The sequence below is a fragment of the Takifugu rubripes genome, chromosome 13 (genome assembly GCF_901000725.2).
Source record: "Takifugu rubripes chromosome 13, fTakRub1.2, whole genome shotgun sequence".
Lineage (NCBI taxonomy): Eukaryota > Metazoa > Chordata > Actinopteri > Tetraodontiformes > Tetraodontidae > Takifugu > Takifugu rubripes.
In genome coordinates, this window is record NC_042297.1 from 6,831,692 (window position 1) to 6,855,467 (window position 23,776).

The 23,776-nt window shown below is 43.7% G+C and overlaps 1 protein-coding gene across 5 annotated transcripts in view; it reads right to left on the reverse strand.

The window, feature by feature from the left end:
- LOC101063220 (transmembrane protein 266-like) overlaps positions 1-23,776 on the reverse strand; it is a 27,231-nt gene continuing 3,455 nt past the window's right edge. For 2 of the 5 annotated variants that reach the window (XM_029845665.1, XM_011609666.2), the window contains exons 2-11: positions 23,577-23,715; positions 15,486-15,677; positions 8,995-9,149; positions 8,464-8,537; positions 7,447-7,503; positions 7,193-7,331; positions 5,320-5,435; positions 4,552-4,747; positions 2,273-2,335; positions 1-1,829 (exon numbers count right to left, since the gene is read on the reverse strand). In XM_029845665.1, the coding sequence (XP_029701525.1) occupies positions 1,222-1,829; positions 2,273-2,335; positions 4,552-4,747; positions 5,320-5,435; positions 7,193-7,331; positions 7,447-7,503; positions 8,464-8,537; positions 8,995-9,149; positions 15,486-15,677; positions 23,577-23,590 (1,614 nt within the window). In that variant the 5' untranslated portion in view covers positions 23,591-23,715 and the 3' untranslated portion in view covers positions 1-1,221. The remainder of the gene's footprint in view (positions 1,830-2,272; positions 2,336-4,551; positions 4,748-5,319; positions 5,436-7,192; positions 7,332-7,446; positions 7,504-8,463; positions 8,538-8,994; positions 9,150-15,485; positions 15,678-23,576; positions 23,716-23,776) is intronic. The other 3 variants (XM_029845664.1, XM_029845663.1, XM_029845666.1) reach the window with 3 other exon arrangements.

Below are 23,776 nucleotides of genomic sequence, written 5' to 3' on the forward strand. Positions count from 1 at the left end.
TAAGGAAATATTGACTTTTATTTCTTCTATTCCCATTCAAATGACAGCACTGGCAACAACTTTCTCCGTCTTAGAAAAGAGTCTGTAAACATTAAAGTGCAAAGAAGTTTCTTGCCTTTTGGGGGCACAGATCTATTAAAGGTTCATGCTACAAGCATTCTACGGTCTTTTAACATGAGGACTTGAGAAACTTCTCATTCCACCCACACAAACACATCCTAATGGGGTTTGTCAACTAGTAAACCAAAACTACTGCTCAATTTCAAATCAGTTCATGGCACCATGTGGAGGAGGGCAGGTGATGGTTGGGGAACGTGGCTCCAGCTGTGAAATCAGTTCTAAAATTACCTGAATCTTGGGCAGCTGCTCTCACTGGAGATGCTCTCAAAAGAGTTCTAAAACCAGCTGGAAGTAGAAGAACCTAAATGTTCGAATGCTGAATTAATGTGCTTCTATGTTGACCTGGAATTTCCAGGTTAAATAAATCTGTAGCTAAACGAATGTGAAAGAAATCATCATTTTCATCAAGTGTTTCCTATAATACAAATATTGGAGAGAAAAAGTTAAAAATAGTCTGGTGAAGTCCACCTTTCTGTAAGGATCTTGTGGCTGCCTGAACAAAGAACAGCTTGATTTCTGCTTTAATGCATACGAATCAAAATAACAAGAAAATACATTAGAAAACACTTAAATAACCAAGAACACAAAGCAGCGTCCTGGTTTTTGACACTGGTCAGCAGTTTTTGATGAGTAGACATGAACGGCTCCATGCTGGTTTTGATATTCAGTGCATTAAGGACCCTTTAAAGTGGAAATTCCTGATGAATGTGTCTAAAAACATGTTCCTTTATGTTCCTGTTGAAAGTCTCTGTTGTCCTATATCAGGGCATTTTGACATTTTGATTCCAAAATCCAGGTAAATTGATTTCTTGTATTACTGTATGTTGTGAACAAGCTAACTTAAGGAGCATCAATGTGAGCTGGAAGCTAAAGGCTCCAGTTTGTTCTCAAATGGCTGAGACTGAACTGAGCCAGCATCAGGACTCATGAGGCTTTTAGGTTTAGGGTTAGGGTTAGGGTGACTGTGACCTGCCACAAAGGTTCAAATAAAAACCAAAGAGGATGGTAGTAAAAGGATGACTCTGTGTGTGTGTGTGTGTGTGTGTGTGTGTGTGTGTGTGTGTGTGTGTGTGTGTGTGTGTGTGTGTGTGTGTGTGTAGCTTATGTGTCCGGCAGGTGGTCTAGAGGTGGGTCAGAAGGTCCCAGGAGCCGGCATTTCTCCTCAAAAGATGGCTCAGTGCTGCCACTCTGTAGGTGGATCAGTGGCTTGGTTTGCAACAGAACACAGCTCCTGTCCCAACCCCCCAGCTCCTCCTGGTTCCTAAAGTTGAAAATGTTTATTCTGTTGTCCAGCTCGGGACTGCCTGCTTCTGAGCCGGCAGGGCTGGGAAGTTTAAGATTGACGGGGTCCACCACCAGGCCCTTTTGAGACAGGTGGGCGTCCTCAGAGAGGGAGGAAAGCAGCTCCTGTACAACCACGCTGGGGTCCCTGTAGGGGCTCGGGCCTGAGAGGAAGGCGGAGCGCTGACCCAGACTGAGGTCCAGAGAGGTGCTGCGGCTGCTGCAGTCCCTCACAGAGGAACCCGGAGTGTGGCTGCTGTGGCCAAGGTGGCGACCACAGCCACACTGCGGCGTGCCCGTGGAATCACTCATGACGCTGCACACTTGCTCCAAAGTGAGCACTGGGTTGGACTGGACGGTGCCGGTGGGGAGATGGACATCAATGGCTGCAGTTGTGACTTGGGCGGCAGAGGCAGAATCTCCAGCATCTGGAACACATCAGAAAGTCCAACAAGACAGACGGGATTATCTTAAAAAAGACGTTCAGCTACATTTTGATTTGCTATAGATTTGCGATAGATAGATAGATAGATAGATAGATAGATAGATAGATAGATAGATAGATAGATAGATAGATAGATAGATAGATAGATAGATAGATAGATAGATAGATAGATAGATAGATAGATAGATAGATAGATAGATAGATAGATAGATAGATAGATAGATAGATTGATTGATTGATTGATTGATTGATTGATTGATTGATTGATTGATTGATTGATTGATTGCCAGCAGCAAAGTCTTTCAAACTATTCTGGGATGTCTGAAAATAACCTTTATATTTATTTGATAAATTCATATATTTGTTTGCATTTCCTGATAGTTTGTATCACTGGAACCTTTCCATGGAAAAGAGGTTTAATCTCACCGCTGCTGGTTCCACTGTAGTACTGGCTGATGTAGTTATTCATGTCGTCACAGGCCGCCGCATCTGAAAAAAACAGCTTTAAGGTTTGAAAAAAAATCAAGTCATGTAAATATTGCTTGACAAATTTAACTAAACATACACACAATTCCATCCATCCATTAAACACAAATCCATAATTCAATGGCACAAATTGCCCAATCCCATCGGCTTGATCATCATTAAACTGTGTCAAGGCCCGTTTGTGGCCACACGGAAATGTCGCTTATGTTTACACCATAATATCCAGAGATGGCTTCTGCTTCAGGCACAGGTGTTCTGCTGGTGCGACGAGGGTCTGCTACGCTACACATTAGCTGCAGGCGCACCAGAGAGGAGAAAGGGAAAGTGGGACAGAGGCAGGGCAGGGCAGATTTCAGCAATAAAAGAAATGTGTGTGTGTGTGTGTGTGTGTGTGTGTGTGTGTGCGTGCGTGTGTAGGCGGGGGGGGGGGGGGGGGGGGGTGTCATTAAGCAGGACAGAGAGCAGGATCTCTTTGTTCACGCGTAGATCCCTCCAGCCTAGTGGGCCTTCTCGGTGCATGGTGAGTGGCTGTGATCTGCTGCGCTCCTCTTTCGCTTGATTGGTCTTGAGCTCACTGTCCGCCGGCTGAGTGCGAACTCGGAGTACCCTGAGTGCTAGCTCCTGTCTCCTGGGACACGCTGCAGACTCTGATGGGTAATTTCATTTATTTTTCAGTCTAAAATATTAATCCCTGGGTCCGCCCTGGAGAGGAAGCATTGCACTCACCAAAACAAGCCCGAGACAATCGCTCCACAATTAATAACACATGACTCCTGAGAAAAAGGAGCATCCTGTCCGGCACTGCCACAGGACCATCTGACAGGTGGGTTACTGAGCCGTCCTCCCTGAAATACGAGTGCATCCTTTTAGTTCACATTTAGTGGAGCCTTTGGATAACTGAGGTATTAGTCCTGATAGACGCTTCAGCAAGATTCATGTGGCCATTTTACCACAAATTAAACATATTTGTAGGATGCTCTGTGGGATTAGGAAGCATTTCATGATAATATTAGAGCACTGATATAAAATTTTCTTTAATCTCTCTTGATGGCTACTTGCACTAACTTTATAGAGCCCCTCTCATCATGAACGTAACACGGATTTATGAGACTTGTCTGATTTATACATTTAACTGTGTTGTAACTGCTGTAAATCCATTAAACCAGGATAAATTGCACAGAATCCTGAATTTTCCCTCCACACACACACACACACACACACACACACACACACACACACACACACACACACACACAACGTTTGACTGTAGCAGGCTGGCACAGCGACGCTAAAGACATTCTGTAGACAGTTGAAAATGCTGCAGTTATTCTTTAACAGTCTGGTTGTTCTTCAATGGCTCATCCAGATGACAGCGCTCTGCATGCGAGATAAGCCCGCTGAGACTCGGTGCAATATTCATCAGAACAAATAAAGCCTACTTGAGTTGAGTCATCCTGACTCGACCGGCCCTGTGGCCTAAGTGTGCATACAAGTCACCATGTTTCTGAAAAAAGGCCCATTTGTTTCGGAGAGCCAGATTTCCCACTCTGCCCTCGGGGTAACACTGTGGCCACCGCGGGGCCTCGTGGGGCCACATTGTGGTTTGCAGGTGAAGGAAAACAGATGTTGACAGGAACCCACTCCTCCCGACACGGCTCAGTGAGCACTCCCACCTGGCATAGCGGTCAGAGCTAGTGAGAGCGGCTTTGCCACGAGCGCTGTGGTTAGGAGACAGTTGGGTAATACATAAGCTCGCGCACAGCGTGACGGCACAGCGGAGACATTCTTGTTGTCTCCAGGATTCACCAGATCCTAAAAGCTTTTTTTCTTCTCGTATTGATCCCAGAGCGCCTGCGGTCAGGTGGCTGTTGTGTGCAAGCGTGCGAGCAGCTAAGAGGCTGGCCTGGAAGCTGCTCCGGGGCTTCTGCTCCAGATTAACTGTACACCACTCTGGCATCCGGTTCACCCGATGTAACAGCACTGGGGATTTTTTGTTCCACATGGTTATCTACAGACTTTATGCTGCACCTCTCTCCTGGTTTGTCAAGCTGCTTTTTCAAGCAAATGCTACATCCTGTGGTTTTACTTCTACGGGCTTCTTTCTCTGATATTCTGTAATTACGCTGCTTGAATTTGCAGAATCGATCCCTTTCATATGATACCAGATGTTCCACCAATCCAGTTTGAAAAGCCTGTTCCCCAATTTGTCTACACTGTACCTGCAGAAGCACGAAAGGTCCTGAAGTTTCTCCATCTGCCTTCATCATCAGACTCCCCAGGAGCTGAGCCTTCTACCACTTGAAAACTCCTACCCTGTTTTCCCCACACACGTTGGATCTGAATGGCTGTGTCACGCTCGGCTGCAAGATCCAGGTCCTGCTGAGCCAGATGTGCTCTCAGCTGCCTGATCTCAAACTGGAGACAGAGCAGAGAAAGGAGTTAATCATATGTAACTCTCAGTGTTGAAATTTTTTAGCAGTACCCAAAGCTATTCATATGGCTTCATCACTTTCATTTTGCTTTGGTTTCAACCACACTTCCTCTAAACTACCCACTCTATCCTTTACCCCAGTTATTTGATTAACAAGAATGTACTTTATGAACAATATATTGTATTTATCGCAGTTATTATGAACTGAGTGTTAAATTCTCATCAGTAATTATTGCGGGCTTTGTTCTTCTTTGGTGCGCCCTGAGCAGAATTATCATGAAACATGAGGAAACCTTTGCGGAGCACTGCTGCCCCCCCGTGGTGATAGATGTATTTACAGATTCATACAGATTTAATATATTAGCCTGTTGCAATGGACTGTAAAATTGACAAAGATTTGGCCTCATACCAACAATGTATGTGCTTCTCTTTACTAATATGTAAGTAAAGGCAGAGTTGTTTTGTGCTCTACTGTTGATGTGTTATCAAAGCTGCACGCTGTGCTGGACACGCGGGCTCCTCCAGCACACTTTCAGATCGAATCTCGAGTACTTACTGCCTGTTCCTGGCAGATCTGAGTGAGTCGTTCCAGCTGCTCCTCCCTCACTGCTTTTGTCCTCTCACATTGCTGGATCTCCAATTCCATCTCAACTTTGACTTGTAGGACATATGCTAGCATGAAGGAGGACAGGAAGAGCAAAGGTCAATAGGATTACAGTGTTCGTCTGTTATCAGCCACCAGCCTTATTAGTGACTCTCTTTTAAAGGTTGAAATTAAGCCCATTAACATAGTTTTCATTTTTGACTGTGACTTCCTTTTACAATTTCTGTGTAGCACTATAGAAATGTTGCTCCCTGGATCGACTCCAGATCACAGGTTTCACTGTGTAGCATAAAAATCGTGACCTCCTTCTTGCAGCTCTGAAATGAGGTGTGTCATTGTAGCACATTTCATTTATAAATTATAGACTTTGTGAAGCCAGAGGGACTGAGGATTGGTCCCTATTAAAGAGCTACAGTAGGAAATCTGGAGACCTGTTGCTCATAGGTGGCTCTAGAAGACTCAATCGCACCTTTATGACACCTGAAGGCTCCATCCTAATGGGGAAGGTTGCTATGAGCAACAGGTGTAGAGGTGAAATAACTCCAAAAACTAGATTCTTACTGTGTCATTGATGATGACAGTGTTGTGATCAATGGAAACATTAAAGTGAAAATCAAAAAAGCTTTCTGGTACAAAAAGATACAGAGAAAACCTGCTGCCTTCCACCATATGGCACACACACACACACACACACACACACACACACATACCCACACAGACAGACAGACACACAAACACACACAGAAAGAGACACACACCTTCAGACACACACAGAGACACACACACAGGGTCGATCCTGGCAGGTGATTGGTGTCTCTTTAATCCCCCTGTGCTCAATAATGAATATCTGGATGGCGTTTATACATATTCAGAGCAACAAATAAAGCAGCACAAATGCTGATTTGATCTTCTTCTTTCCAAACTTGAACATTAGGCGGGAGATTTTTGTGCCTTCGTTATTTTCTACGTTAGCCTGTATCACATGTAGCTAATGGCAAGGTTATTCCACTTTTCTGCTCACCTCGCTGTTCTCAGCTCCATCCCTCCACACTAACCACTGAATCCTTCATTGCCTTGCACTTTTCCCTTCTTTAGGCTTGTAGCAAAGAAAGTAAATAACTCACAACAGCTCAAGATGAGTGACAAGAAAATCTTTCCCTGGAAAGGAAAACTGCAATGTGATTTGGTTGAAGTTGGAGATAAAATCTGTGTTATACTTTATTGATCATGGTCTTATCAGTCCCATCACTATCTTGTGTTCCATTTTGCATATTTATTCCTGTAAAAAATGAAATCAATAATTTAAGGACACCATTTGTTTTGGTTTTCCTTGTTGCACGAATAAACGTAATCATCCAAATATCTAATATATTAAAGTGTGAACTTTATATATATATATATATATATATATATACAGTATATACATATATATATATATCTAAAAAGTAGCTCAACTAGCTAGCTACTGGCTATAGTTTATCTGACTAAAAAAATAGAACCCAAAGACGATCTTCTCTTGTGCACCTTTGTTGTGTTTGATCTTCTATGTACCGTAGTCAGAGATCAATGCTGAGGGTGATCCCTGACCCCTGAACAGATATCAGAGCCGTAGCATCAGGGAGAACGACCACCGCATTCATTAGGGCCTCTGAGAGTCTACTTCGGCAGACCCTCAGAATAAATACCACTTAGAGCAGCAGCGATCTCCTGTGAGGGATGATCAATAGCTACGTTTCATCATCACACAATGACTTTCTACACATCCTGTATGCTTCATTTAAGCGGCATCCTTGCATGAGGCCACCACAGCTGCTGTTGCTCATACCATCAATGAGCCTCTTGATCCTCCAGATGCGCAGGGTGATGATGAGGCTGATTGCATCCCAAGGGCTGCTTGGCCCATTGGCCACCGTGGAGGCCACCATTGGGGCCAGGGACAGCACGATGATGGCGCCGTCAAACACCTGAAAGATAAAGTTTGAAGAAAGAAGCATTTCAACAGGTGGTCTGACTGAAAATAATACCTGATAGTGACAAAGAAAGGAGTGAAAGAGGTGAAGAACACTCACAAGTACTAACCTCAACTTTGTTCTCTATGTAGTCCCAGATGCCAAGAACGACAATTCTGAAGACAGTCTGGCACAGAGAGGAATGAAAGAATTAAAATAGATGAGAGGCTGTTGATATTTTTAGCTTTCTGGATCATCATCTGTCAGGATGGTGCAGCAAAAGTTAATGAGGCCCATGTGTGTCACAGTGGTCACAAGAATTTAATTTATGGGAATTACATTTTTTTGCAGAGATAACATTGGAAATGTATGTAACACAGCATTCAATCCTGTCATTTCTGTGACCTGGAAGTGAACAGCAAGGCAGAGCTGCTTAAAGGCTGCCGATGTGTGGAGTGATTGATTAACCCTCCAATTATCTCAGATTGTCAAATGTCAATGGCTCTACTCATCCATCATCTGGAGTACCTAAGAAATGGGGAGGGTGTCACATGTGTTCCCATCCTGTGTTCAGGCTGTTGGGTGGGGCCGACCGTGACGCCACATCCATCTAACGCCGTCCCTACAGGAGCCATCGAGGTGTTTGGATGGATGGTATCAATGTAGCTCAATCCCCACTGCTCATTAAACTCAGCTTTAATTATTGCGCCTGCTGGCTCACTGGTAATTAATGTTTGCTTTAGGTCACTGTGACCCAGGCTGTCAGGGTAATTGGTTTCCACTGGATCAGGGACCTCTATACCCATTTCTCACAGATCCTTTATTTTTAGTTGGCCATTCAACAGTGTGATAAAAGCGGCAATTTTATCAAACAATAATTTTATTAAAATCAATCCCACTGAAAACATTTTACTGGCATCCCACTATATCCTGACAATGAAGATAACAGCTGTTATCTAAGATAACAACTGTTCCTCCAGGACTCCTAGACTGAACTTAAACAAAGTTTACCTTAGTTTTACCAATTGTGACATATCAGGGCTGAAGAGGAAAGAATGACCTGGGTCAGGGTCAAGTTTGAGGTTAGCACTAGAATCAGAGCCAGAGTCAGAGTAAGGGCAAGTGTCAAAGTCAGTCAGGGTCTCACCTCTGAAAAGAAGAGCGAGAGGATGACAAGGCTGATCCAGTGGATGATGCTGGCGAACTGAAAAGCATTGGAAACTGTGGAGAACCAAGGAGAAGATGAGAAGAGAAGCTGACAGAGGAGGTTTCGTCAGTTGTGATCTTTGGGTTCATTTAAATGATTATTTGAAATTAATTATGTTTCAAAATAAAGGTACATTAAAGAAATCCCAGAACAAAGACATTAGAAAAAGAGGCTGCTTTATATAAGTGTGGTCATTAGAAGTTTTGTAGCCTTTCAGGAGAGTGAGCATCATGACCTTTCATTGTGACTTTATACCATATTAAAATGACCTAAAGCTTTCTACACACATGTTCAGCAGATTTTTTTAAATCTGAAAAGCATTAATTTATTAACAAACACTTCTTTCTTTTAATATGAAGTTAGTTCTTGTAAGAATAATAGTGGATGCAATTTTTGTAATTTGTCAGAGGAATTTCCTCTATTTTTTTTTTTTTTAAGTTCCAAAAATCTAAGAACTGATGCTGTATTTACATTGCAGGAGTTTTGTGTCTATGAGCAGCTCCAACGACAGGAAGAGCACCACCAGGATGACACAGGACACCAGGACACAGTTGAAGCCGGTGCTGAGCAGACAGACCTGCCACAGGGCTACATGGCGACCACAACAAGGCTTCAGCCAGTTTGACCTGTGGGAATCAAAATACAAGTTCACCAGAGCACATTAACCCCCCTCGTGCTCCTCCAACCTCCATTTAAAGCGCTGCCATGTGGCCAACGGGGGGCAACAGTGCAGCCTCATGAAACTTGATTTCAGAGAGGTTCTGAGAAGAAGCCAGAGGACATTAACCTGTGATCAGAAAACTGACAGACTCAAAAATGAAGGGACCCGCTATACAGGATTGTGTTGGGAAGGGAGGCTCTGGAGGTCCTGGAGGGTCCTGGGAGGGGATCTAAAGGTTCTGAATATTCTGAAGGTTCAGGGGGATCTGAATGTTCTGAAGGTTCAGGAGCGTCTGAGTCAGGCATGTCAAACTCAGTTCTCGAGGGCCTCGATCCTGCCGGGTTTTCTATCCCACTGAATGCATTTTCAGCCTGGTAGGACATAAAAACCCGGCAGGATCGTGGCCCTCGAGGACTGAGTTTGACACATGTGGTCTGAATTTTCTGAAGGGTCTGGGTTGTCTAAAGATTCTAAAGGAATCTAGGGTCTTGTTGTTCTGGGGGGGTCTGAGAGTTTTGAAGGTTCTGGCGAGTCTTAAGGTTCTGTGGGGTCTGGAGGTTCTGAAGGTTCTGGGGGTTCCGAAGGGTCTGGGGTCTAAAGGGTCTGGAGGTTCTAACGGTTCAGAAGGGTTTAAAGTATTCAGGTGTGTTTAGCCTGTAAATGTAAAACACACACAGAAATACACACCTTTTCAGGACTTTTACTGTCCTGTGTTAAATGATGGCTTGCCTGAGCTGCTACCAGGGGCTGAGAGTGGGAGCCCAGCGGGACAGAAATGCTCTCAGCTGGAGTGGAAAGTTGACTGTGCCCACTATCTGTCGCTTCTCCCTATGTGCTGCAGGACAGACTCCATCCTTCCTCCCATCATCCCGTCATTGTCTGGCACTGTGAAAAGTTGATACTGCTTGTAGCCAAAAGGAACAAATAAAGCTGTTTCTGAGTTGTTGTTTCAACCTTTTGTGTATTTTAGGTTTTTAAATTTTAAGTTTTAAATGCTAATCTGAAAATAAACCAGTGTGCAACAAAATCAATATAGAAATAATCCAATCAAACATCCTGACAGCCAAGATGTCCCTCTTCTGACCTGCCTCTATGACAGGCCACATACACGATTGTGTAAAAACCACCAAAAAAGAAAAACCTCAACGTTTAGGGGTGAGCCTTATACTGGTGATGACTACCATTGGTATTATATTTAATGCAAGGTCTATTTTTTTTTTACCTCAGCAGAGCAGAACATTTGAGCAGAAACACCAGCCTCAAACTTTGTGTTAAAGGGAGAGGAAAAAAAACGAACCTGGACTAAACATAAAATACACGCTGAGGTTCTCCACTAAGCTCATTTATTTTACATCTGAAAGGTTCCACATCAGAAATGCCTGCAGTCAACATCCTGGAAGTCTCACTGAGGAAACCTCTGAATGACAAAACAGTTTCATTGGTTAGAAACTCAATTATTTCCATTAATAAGCTGCTGCATATTCACATTGGTCAGACTTCTGAGAATGTCTTCTAAATCTGCTTCAGACCCCAGCAGAGGAATAAAGACCTGTGGGAGATAATGGACTCTCAGATCCAAACTCCTGCTCTCTAATTAACTCCAGCCTAAAGAGAGTCTGCAGAGTTATTTTAAAAGGGGTGACTGAGTATTTGACTTTTTTTCTAAATCAATTTTCTGTTAATTGCTGCTACTGATCAGGGTCAGAGGGCAGAGCAGTCTGTCCCAGCAGTCACTGGGTGAGAGGACGGGATACAGAGCACGACAGGTCAGTAGTCCATCACAGGACACCCAGGACACACAGGCACAGGTAGAACATTCACACTCTCACCTCTGCTGTCTTCCCGCAGCTCCACACTCACAATAAAAATGTAATTATTGACCAAACATCATTGAAAGGACAAACAGAACAGCTTTGATATTTCTGCCTCTTTCATTCAGCTTTAAGAACATTGACCAGACAAATCATTACAGATAGTGATCAATAGCCAGTTTATTTTAATAGTTTGTTTTATCGGTATAAATTTAGATGAACCATCTGGTGTCAGTACCTGAACTCTGCATGTTTGGAACGGCCAAATCACTCAACAACATATGCTTCTGCCTCTGCTGCTGGCAGACACAGAAGCATCACTGTGATGGGACGTGACATCATTCCTCTGCTCGAGTTAGTGTGTGTGCGTGTGTGAGAGTGCGTTTGTGTGTGTGTGTGTGTGTGTGTGGGTGGGGGGGGGGGTGAATCTTTACAAACAACAACATTTCTTTTGTTCAATTCTTCTCTCGGTCAATTAAAAAAGGAAATAAAATGAATTTCTGCTTCAAGTCTGGCATAAACATTTTTATTGATTCTTATTAATGTCAATTTTGGAAAAATATTTCCTAAAATGTATTCACAGTTCAAAGATATCAACAATACCAGAAAGGCTTTGCATCGCCAACATCCATAAGAGAAGCAACAATCCAGGCTGCAATGAAGTAGAGATCTCTTAAACCCCCCAAAAGGTGAGAAATCAAAGATGACTGAGGGGGGAGAAGGCAGCCATGAAAGTGCTGATCACCAGCCAACAGCAGACAGGAAGATGGATGGGCCCAACTCTATTAATAACTACTCTCCTCTTACCATGGCGCCAAAACTGTTAACGCTGCAACGGCCCCTGATGGCAGCTACAACAAACACCTCCCACAATGTCGCCCACGTCCCTCCCGATAGGAACATTGTTTTGTAACAGTTCAGTAAATGAGGGCGGGAGATCTTCAACTACTGCTCACGACCGTGAAGCTCAAGGAAAATCCGCAAGGCTTGTTTGTTGGGTTACAGGGCAGATTGGCTGGAATGGAGACTGAGAACTTGAGAGGAAGAGAGAATGTGAGGGGAACGCCGATGAATCGAGAGGAAATCAGAAAGTGCAGGAGCATCAATGATGGGACAGGCTTGTCCCTAATGGGATGTGACGGACTAGTATAAACTGGAACAAGGAACCCATGATCACAGCGGATTAGGGTCTCAAGCACTGTGGGCCCCATATATAAAGCAGAATTGTGTGCGTGTGTGTGTGTGTGTGTGTGTGTGTGTGTGTGTGTGTGTGTGTGTGTGTGTGTAGCCATCACTCTGTATTAGACACAACAGGAAGGTCATCTCCACCTACAGGATGCAGCAGGTGCTTCCTCACTTTCAGCATCAGGAACTCTTACTCCCTATATGCTCTTCCAGGACACACCGCAACTGTTTAAAGGCAAAGTTATGTTTTTACATAAATGCTCAACAGCAATGGGTTTGGTCCTCTTCTCCTCTTGAAGCTGATTGAAATGTGTTAATAATGATGTGAGGAAATAGAAGCATTGAAAGAGAAAATTAGCTCACTGCTTTGAATACACGAGTGGTCCATTTAGGAGTTGGCGAAGGTGTGCAGCTAACTTTACAACTATGTCTCAGACTGAGCTTTGTAAACACACATATTCTACACACATAAAGCCAACCAGGCCACCCCAACAACTGGACCATCACCAGATGTGCTGACTGTGGGAATATACAGGGTCGCCAATGAGCCCTTAAACTCCTTCACCCCTATATATTTTTCTGAGGCTTCTTCGCTAATTCAGAAATCCAAGTCCTCCACGTGTCTTTTAGATCCCATCCCAACACACCTGTTGAAGGATGTTTTACCAGTGATAGGCAGTTCTATCCTGAACCCGGTCAATTGTTCTTTAGTGACAGGTTATGTACCCCGGGCCTACAAGGTGGCAGTGATTAAGCTGTTGCTTAAAAAAACATCACTGGATCCTGATGTGTTAGCAAATTATAGGCCTATATCCAATCTTCCTTTTATCTCTAAAATTCTTGAGAAGGTGGTGGTGACTCAGTTACTGGAGCAGTTTGGAGCCAGTTTGAGATGTTTCAGTCAGGCTTTAGAGCTCACCGCAGCACAGAAACAGCACTTATTACAGTTACTAATGATCTTCTTATATCTTCAGATCATGGACTGGTTTCTATGATGCTGGACCTCAATGCTGCTTTTGATACAGTTGATCACAGCATCCTGTTACATAGACTGGAACATGTGATTGGGATTAAAGGGACAGCACTAGACTGGTTTAGATCGTATTTATCAGATAGATACCAGTTTGCTCATGTCCACGGCGTTCCCTCTTCATACAGTAGGGTTAACCATGGAGTTTCACAAGGTTCTGTACATACATGCTACAATACATGCTTCCCTTAGGAAACATTATTCAGCAGCATGGGATAAATTTTCATTGTTATGCTGATGACACTCAGCTTTATCTATCCATGAAACCAGAGGAGACAGAGCAGTTAGTGAAGCTTCAGACCTGCCTTAAAGACATAAAGTCTTGGATGTCTTCAAATTTCCTTCTCCTTAACTCAGAAAAAACTGAGGTCATGGTCACTGAGGTTTGGTCCTGAAACTCTCAGGGATAGATTAGATCACATCATCAGTCTAGATGGTATCTCCTTAGCCTCGAGTATCTCTGTGAGGAATCTAGGAGTAACTTTTGACCAAAATCTGTCCTTCAACTCACACATTAAAATAGTCTCTAGAAGTGCCCCTTTTCACCTGAGAAACATTGCAAAGACCAGAAAACTACTGATGCGGCATGATGCTGAAAAGTTAGTCCATGCCTTTGTTTCTTCCAGGCTGGACTATTGCAATTCTTTATTATCAAGGAGTCCAAACAACTCTTTAAGAAGCCTCCAGTTGATCCAAAATGCCGCAGCTAGAGTTCTGACAGGTAATGACAAAAGAGATCACATAACTCCTGTACTGTTGTCTCTTCATTGGCTGCCTGTTAAATTTAGAATAATTTTAAAAATTCTTCTTCTGACCTACAAGATCCTCAGAGGCCTAGCTCCATCCTACCTGGCGGAACTAGTAACACCTTATATCCCAATAGACCGCTCCGCTCTCAGAATGCTGGTTTACTTCTCCCCACAGTCTCTAGGGGGTAGAATGTGGAAACAGCTCCCTGTCCAGGAACGGGAGGCTGACTCAATCTCTACTTTTAAGATTAGACTTAAAACCTACCTCTTTGAAAAAGCTTATTATCACTAATTCTTTAGTTGTAGTTACTGTCCCAGACAGACAAATGATCATACTTAGGGGGTCGTCTAATTATTAGGTTAACATGTTAGTTATGCTGCTATAGGCCGAGGCTGCCGGGGTCCAGAAACATGATCACCTGTCAGGTCTCTGTCACCCCACTGGGTCATGGTCTCCTCTCCTCTCCTCTCCTCTCCTCTCCTCTCCTCTCCTCTCCTCTCCTCTCCTCTCCTCTCCTCTCCTCTCCAAGTAGACCAGCAATGTTATTTCTTGTGTAGTTTTCTGCTCCCCCCGCCTCTTCCGTATTCATCGGCAGTTTATTATAATTAATATAATGAATGTATCTGCATGATCTCTGCCTAGTCTCTCTTATACCTGTCCCCTTCTCCTCTCTCTACCCAGTTGGCCATCAGCAGGAGGGTCCCCCTATATGAGCCTGGTCCTGCTCAAGGTTTCTTCCTGTTAAAGGGGAGTTTTTCCTTGCCACTGTTGCTTGTTGGGGGTCAGGCCCTGGGATTCTGTACAGCGCCTAGAAACAATTTTGATTGTAACATACGCTATATATAAAAGATTGATTGATTGATTGATTGATTGATTGATTGACATGATCTTGGACATGTCTGGGATGTAAAGGCATGAGAATGTGTGATGAAGTGGGACATGTGGGGGGAGTATTGTTGTGATACAAGCTCAGTGTGAGTGTCAGCAGTACCTTCTGTTGATGGTGCATGCATTTGTGTGTGTGTCTGTGTGTGTGCCTCTATACCACAGCTTATGGCTTTGATTTGCATACTCGTGAGGACCCAGTTCAGAGTGTTGCTGGACAGAGTGAAGATGGGTGAGAAAGCAGATTTACATGGTGATGGAGAAAGTGTTGCTCATCAAAAGAACAGCTCTGACATAAGCTCACACCGTTTCTGCTGTACCATTTCACAAAAGCATGCAAAGGCAGAAAAAACCTTGTCACTAGGTTACTAGAATCTATCTTAATCTGGCGTGAAAGGAAGCGTTTCATGGCAAACTTGACAGAACAAAAGCAGACGCATCCATCAAAAGGTCACAAAAAGCCAAAATACTAAAACAGTAGAGATCACGTCATCATTCTGCCATGGAGCTTTACAGGCTGATTTGATACTGTAAAACAATCAATTGTGACAGCAAATCTGTCAGAGGTGTGCCTCACACCTCTGTACCCTCATATTCACAGAGGACACAGTGGTGCAGTTTGAAACCAAAAAGCACTCACCCATCCCTGTTGTCATCTTCGTCTGTGTTGGAGAGCAGCTGTGAGCCAGCCAGTGACAGGTCCAGAGTGGCCAGGGGCAGATCTCTGTAGCCAAAGCTGAGCAGCTGGACTGGAGGAGCCAAACGCTGGTTCTCACCCTCTACTGGCTGAGAGATGACCTCCAGGTCTGACAGACCCTCCTGCTCCACTTGGCTGTGAAACAGGAGCGTGGACAGGACACAGAAATGCACACATGAAGTTAGTGCAAATGATTTCAGAATGTTGCTTCCCGACTCCCTTTATAAGTTCTGAGGGGGTACAATGACCAATAGTCACATGGGTCAACATGCACCCCAGCAGGGGGAAACTGGCCTCACACACATTACACGCTCTCTGAAAGACTCATTTTAACGATCTTTTGCATCTCATTTCTGTTGTCAAGGCAGGTGTGTTGTTCCCAGTTGATCATCTCAACCTGCTGCTCAGCTGTGGTCCAGTATCATCTGACCCGACCAGCCCTGAATCCCAACAGCACCAGAGCTGGGATGCCGTGGTGCCTTCAGACAGAAGATAGGTTGCAGACTGGCTGTGTGTGTGTGCATGTGTGCGTGTGTGTGCGTGTGTGTGTGTGTGTGCGTGCGTGTGTATTTTTAGACTAGTGCAGATGCTAAGCGGCTCACTCCTGGTGGGGGGGCACCAAAAAAAGAGGATCATGACCTTTATTAAACTGAGGAGCGTTTACTGAGGAGCGTGTCATTTACAGTGCAAAACAATTAAAATAAATTTGGATAAAATATTGATCAAATGTGCAAAATAAACAGGAACATCAGAAAGAACAAGTACAATAGAGGACAGGGACAAGTGAGTTTAGCTGAAGGTAATTCCAGATGTTTGGAGCATCAGAGAAGATTGATCAAGAAATGGGCCCGGAGCTGCTGGTAGACTTGAAAAACATCTGGTGTAAATGCAGACCCTCTTCCACACACAAACACTAACACACACATGCACACACACTAACGCACACATGTACACACACACCAACACTAACACACACCTGCATACACACCAACACTAATGCACAGGTGCACACCAACACTCATACACACACGTGCACACACAAATACTAAGATGTGTTTGAATTCAAAGTCAATCCTGTCATAACGATGTGAAGCTGTTTCACCGTAAATGGAAGGAAAAACGGTGCACAAATGTAAGCTGCACACAAGATCTTTACACTTTAATAACAGATGAGGGCCTTCAACTTTACACCAAAACATACATTAATAACGAAAGCCCCTTTGCTTTCTGGTCTTATTGTGGCAAATTCCCAGGAGCTGCTGCCCTCAATCCAGTTTGATGGAATTATTTCCCTTGACGAAGAGGCCATATACAGTATTTTATACTTTAGGAGACGGGTGCCAGAGGCCGTATTGCTGGTGACTCATGGACAATGCAAGATGTTTCATATGGTATAAGAGAGCATATGCTCAAGTTACAAACAAAATAACATACATTATTAAAAAATCAGGCTCTGCAGCAGCCTCTTCTTAAACCGATACAAACATTTCCACTATATAAGCGACAAGAATGTGCGATTATAAGCATTAACTCTCAAACATCTCTAATGAGCCCCTTGTACATGTTTCTGTCCACAAAGAACCTGGAAGATGAGGTTTTGCACAGATGTTGGATCATCCACAGTCAGACAAGTAGCCCTGTTTCCAACGTTAACCTACCTACTGTAACCAGACACCCTAAGTCTGCCAGACTGCTTACTTCTGTTTCATGACAACTGTGATTCTCTTCAGCCAGTCTGTAATTACAGAACCTCACACCTATGCATCACCGATACCTCACCTATACCTCCTCTATACCTCACCTATAACTCATATATGCCTCACCTATATCTCATCTATACCTCACCAATACCTCATCTATAGCTCAACAATACCTCATCTATGCCACATCTATACCTCAATAATACCTCATCTATACCTCACCTATACCTCATCTATACCTCACCTATACCTAATCTATACCAACCTATGTGTGCAACACAGCAGCAGATATGGCTGATTTTCAAAAACACACACACAATAATTGATGACAGACACAATCTGTGGAGGCCACAGTGTTGACTAGCTAACAGCTCAGCACCTGCTGTGCAGCTTGGTGGAGACACTATAGGAATCATTTGTACAGCTATTAAACATTCGTTATTTGTGTGTATATATGCTCCGTTACAGTCTGCATGATGTATATAAAAGTGGAAAGAATTCTGCCGATCCATCGCTGGACACACACATCAGTTAGTCACACCCAAGCACAGTTTAGAGTCTCTAACATAGCGTGCCTGATTGTGGACTGTGTGAGGAAACAGGAGAACTTTGAAGGACACACATGCAAGACCTCAAGGCTCAACTGAACCTACAACCTTCCTGCCAGAAAAAAGAATTTTATTCCCGAAGAATCCTTTCTACATACTTCAGACAGAAAGCTCAGGATTGCACATTTCTGAATTTCAAGTAACGTCTACGACTGCAGCTGTGAGAGGGTCAGCCCCCACAGGGGGAATGTGATACTCACAAGGATGACCAGGAGGCGGCTTGTGGGCCAGGTAGCAAAGGTCATCGTGTGACTGAAGGGGACTTGACTGGCCACAACAGAAGGTCAAGGAAGTTACAAGAAAGCAGTGACCCTAAAAAAGCTGTTGTTTGTGAATAGTTAAACTTTAAACTACAAAAGGCTTTTATTCCTGAATGTTTTTTTCAGATTCACCTGAATTGAGGTTTGCAAAATAACCTTTTGTGAGAGTTCATTCTCCAACAAACTAAACATCAGACTTAGAATGACACATTTTTTTAAATTTTCACCAAGGTTCAATAGAATACACACTATTATGAGGTATAGACAGTGAGGGTCCAGACCAGGATACAGAGTTGTAGTCTTACACACCTCTCTGCTGCTTCCATAGAACCCTCATCCACCAACAATAACATATTTAACACTATAGAGGTAGTCTCTGTTCCACTGTTAAAAGTTCACCAAGCACAGAGCAGGGGAGCAGTCAATCACCATAATCTTATTAAAATTAATACTAAAGCACAAGTTGGAGAAACTAATATCACAATTAAGTGTGGACTGTTAAATATTAGATCTCTTTTGTATAAATCCCTGTTAGTACACGACCTGATAGCGGATCATCACATTGATTTATTTTGTCTTACTGAGACCTGGCTTCAGGAGGAGGAGTATGTTAGCTTAAATTAATCTACTCCTCCTACCCATCTTAATTATCATATTCCTCCTGTTACTGGAGTGGCAGCAATCTATCACTCCAAGTTATTAATTAATCCTAGACCAAAACATGGCTCCAGTTCATTTGAAAGCCTGACTCTTGGCATCACCCATCTGAACTGGAAGGCAGAAAAGCCACTTCTGTTTGTAGTTGTATATCGGCCCCCTGCTGGCCCACATTCAGAGTTCCTGTCTGAGTTCTCTGATTTCTTATCTGACTTGGTCCTTAGAATGGACAAAGTCATTATCATTGGAGACTTTAATATCCATGTAGACGTTGTAAATGACAGCTTTAGAAATGGCTTCATTTCATTACTTGAGTCAGTGGTTTCCTCCAGCAGATAAACCAACCAACCCATAACTTCAACCACACTCTAGATCTAGTTCTGACTTATGGTGTTGAGGTAGAACATGTGTCAGTGTTCCCTCAGAACCCACTCCTGTCAGACCATTCTTTGATCACTTTTACATTTATGATTAAGGATTCTTCTATGCTCAGAGCACAGTCTTACTATAGCAGATGTCTTTCAGATAATGCTGTAGCTATGTTTAAGGAAGCGATCCCTGTGCTAATCCCAGGACCACCGTGTGTTTCCCCAGGGATCAATCATTATAATCTTAGCCCTGCTGAAGTTGACTCTATTGCTGAAGGTGCAGCAACCTCACTGAGAATCCCGCTCGATTCTGTTGCCCCCCTGAAAAAGAAAATAGTACATCAGAGGAGGTGTGCCCCCTGGTATAATTCACATATCAGGACCCTCAAGCAGAAAGTGCGAAGACTAGAAAGGAAGTGGCATTCTTGTAAAATAGACAGCTATCATGTAGCCTGGAAAGACTGTCTATTAGTTTACAAAAAGGCCCTCTGCAAGGCTAGAACAGCTTATTTTTCTTCTTTAATTGAGGAAAATAAGAACAACCCCAGGTTTCTTTTCAGCACTGTGGCCAAATTAACCAAGAGTCACAGTGTTTTAGATCCACATATCCCTTCTTCCCTTCGTGGTGATGACTTCATGAGCTTCTTCACTGATAAGGTTCTAGCCATCAGAGAAAAAGCTAACCAGGCCATCCCAACAACTGGACCATCACCAGATGTGCTGACTGTGGGAATATACAGGTTCTCCAGCGAGCCCTTAAACTCCTTCACCCCTATATATTTTTCTGAGGCGTCATCGCTAATTCAGAAATCCAAGACCACCACGTGTCTTTTAGATTCCATCCCAACACACCTGTTAAAGGATGTTTTACCAGTGATAGGCAGTTCTATCCTGGACCAGATCAAGGGTTCTTTAGTGACAGATTATGTACCCCGGTCCTACAAGGTGGCAGTGATTAAGCCGTTGCTTAAGAAACCATCACTGGATCCCGATGTGTTAGCAAATTATAGGCCAATATCCAACCTTCGTTTTATCTCTAAAGTTCTTGAGAAGGTGGTGGTTACTGGAGCACCTGCAGAGGAACAGCCTGCTTGAGGTGTTTCAGTCAGGCTTTAGAGCTCATCACAGCACAGAAACAGCACTTCTTAAAGATACTAATGATCTTCTCATAGCTTCAGATCACGGACTGGTCTCTATGCTGGTTCTGCTGGATCTCACTGTTGCTTTTGATACAGTTGATCACAGCATCCTGTGACCAATCCTCTTCACCTTGTACATGCTTCCCTTAGGGAACATTATTCGGCAGCATTTTTCACCTGAGGAACATCACAAAGATTAGGAAACTACTGACGCAGCATGATGCTGGAACCAGCTCCCTGTTCAGGTACGGGAGGATGACTCCATCGCTACTTTTAAGATCAGACCTAAAACCTACCTCTTTGAAAAAGCTTGTTGTTACTAATTCTGTAGTTCCAGTTACTATTATAGACAGACAAATTATCATACTTTTGGGGGTCGTCTAATCATTAGGTTAAAATCTTAGCTGTGCTGTTATAGACCAAGGCTGCCGGGGTCCGGAAACATGATCACCTGACAGGCCTCTGTCACCCTACTGGGTTATGGTATGGTATGGTATGGTATGGTATGGTCTCCTCTCCTCTCCTCTCCTCTCCTCTCCTCTCCTCTCCTCTCCTCTCCTCTCCTCTCCTCTCCTCTCCTCTCCTCTCCTCTCCTCTCCCTCATCAAGCAGACAAGTTATGCTGATTCTTGTGTAGTTTTTCTGGTTCCCCCCCCTTCTCTATTCATTTACAGGTATCGCCGCCTGATGCTGCATGATGACCTCTGGCCCTGCTGACCCGCTGTATAAATAGTGTATTTTTGTATGCGTTTCTGTGCTCTTTTCCTTGCCACTGTTGCTTGTCTGGGGTCAGGCCCTGGGATTCTGGAAAGCGCCTTGAAACAATTTTGATTGTAAAAGACGCTATATAAATAAAGATTGATTTGATTTGGATTTAGACATTAAACATGTACACTGGACTATCTTTGACACATGAAATAAAAACAGAATTTAAAGCAGTTTAAAGGGAAATTTGGTAAACACAGGACACCGTCACAATTCTGTGATGGCAAAGTGCTTAAAGCTGTTTTAATGCTATCCTAAAAACAAGAAGAAAGTGTCCATCCTGAGACTTTTTTATTAGGAATCAGCTTGTTTTCAGCCTCAGCACATCAACGCCCACAACAGGAACACACGTGTAAGGAGCTACAGCCAACAAACAATTGGCTGACAGCACCACAAACACTTGCTGCTCTGAAGACCACCGAAGGAGCTGGACATCTTCGGGGCTACTGTTTCTTATTGTAAATGTCAGGCAAGGTGACCTTGTCACAGCTCCATTCCCCCAGTTCCCTCCTATCCCTCTGCCTCAGTAATTTCCCACTCTCCCTGCCTCTGCTCCATTCTACCTGCCAGCCATTCCTACCCTGTCAGCTCAACTCCACTCACCTGCAAGCACAGCTGCAACCGATTCCCAATCAGCCCTGCTTATAAGCCTCCCCTGCACTCGCACTCTTCGCCAGATTGGTCTTCTGTGTTACCATGCAAGACTCTCCAGCACTTCTTACCTGCCTGACTGACCTCCTGTTGCTGAACCTGTTTGCCTCTGACCTGCCTGCACTGCCTGTCTCCCGGTAAACTCACCAGCCTTCCGTCCCTGACCACAACTTCTGGTCCTGACTTCGCTGCTGCTCATCCCCAGTCTGCTCTGCTGCATCGTCGGCCTCATCTCCTGTAAGCCCCTTTCTGTCACTCCTGCCCGCTGTAAACGGAACTGTACAGTTCTGAGGGTTCTCGTCCTTCCCCTCGGTTCCGCATTCTGGCTCTGCTCAACCCAATCCCCAAGCCTGAAACCCATAGAATTTGTGTGGGCCCTGAGCCTGAAGAATGGACTGTTTCCTGTGTTTCCTTGTCTGCCTGAGTTCTTGTTTGCCCGTGTACTAATAAAGGTCATTACAAATGGTCCCAGCTTTCCAGAGTGAGTAAAACTTGATGTTTTACTTCTGCATTGTTCACAATAGCACATTTCTTGCTGGTTATAGGGTAGAATTTCTGAGTGTGTAATGTTGGTCTCTGCTACTAACACAATATCCTAACTTCTCATCAAAAAAGATGAAGTAAAGTAAATGCTGTCAGCTTTAAGCGGCAGAACATTGTGGGCTGTGTAGAGATGACAGCAGTAGCAGAATTCCTCACCTCAACACTGACCTGTTCAAGTGCAGCAAGTCAGGAAAAACACAACAAAGCACACGTGACTTCAAAATCATTCCAGCTCAGCTCCAACTCTGCCAGACTGCTTCCTTCAATCACAAGGATTTAAGTCTACATGCACATTAGCTCATTACTAACTTTAGAAATGAAAGTATGTTCCAGCCTGGTGTGCATGGTCTCTTATCTGACCTTTGCAAATGCAAGCTGCAGGAGATGTGCTGACCCTTGTGGGGCTGGACTCAAGACAGAAAGCTTGACAGGTGTATCTACATTTTTATCTGTAAGGATGGTTTTCATGTCACATGACAGAGATTAGGATTGTTGAATTTTTTTTTAGCTGTTTTAAGAAATAATTTCATCAAGAAAATCACTTTAATTCTTTGCATGCTGCTCTCTGCAGACTGACCAACAGATTATTACCTACATCTGCTTCCTGGATGAACCTTTAAACTACGGGAAGAATTTTTCATTGAATTCTGTGCGTGCTGGCATTAGCCCAGGGAACTATTTTCCTGTGTGCAGTGGAGGTATTATTTCCTCCTATTAAAATGGAAAGATTATTTTCAGTCATGTGTGTTTATAATGAAATAATTGTGCTGACAACATTTTAGTGTCAGTCTGATGAATCTAGTTTTGTCCATGTGAAAACAGGCCAGACTTAATGCAATTAGAAAAGAGGACAGGGGTGTTGAAACCCAGCCTTCATGGGCCAGAATCCAACCAGGTTTACTGTCCTCCCAGGCAGAAGACAGCTTCCACCAAGGCAAAGAAGGACCCAGGTGAACCCGGCACTATGTTAGGTCAGAGATGCTGGTTGGATTGCAGCCCTTGAGGTCTGGATTTCAATACGACTGGTTTAGGGGCATTCTAGACCAGTCCTGGACATCAGTGGTCTCAGCAGGTAAAAACTAACCATCTAAACAGTCCAGATTGGAGACAGGATGGACCCATTTAATCAAACGAGACTGATTCTTATGAAGGAAGTACCGATACAACACAGCCCATTTGGTTGAGTGAAAATTGTTTAATTGAGATTTCAGAATTCAGATGCCAAGATCTGAACAACACTGAGGTATTTTGTCGCAGTTGCTTTCAGATTTATGCAGGAAGATAAGACTGTACGTGTACAGTCAGTGGGATGATGGATAGAGATCAGTGAAAGGCTACACTTACACAGCGTTGGCCATGAAGCTTGCTGAAGCACAGCAGCAGTTGGGCTGATGTTGCTTGTCACAAGGTGTCGACTCAATTCTGGCAGTTTTAGTGCTGCACTTTGTTTGTTCTCCAGATGGCTGCTGCGTTCATGCTGAACCTGGAGTGAAGACATAAAGGAAAGTCATACTTTGAGTTCCAGTCAAAATGGAACAAACTGA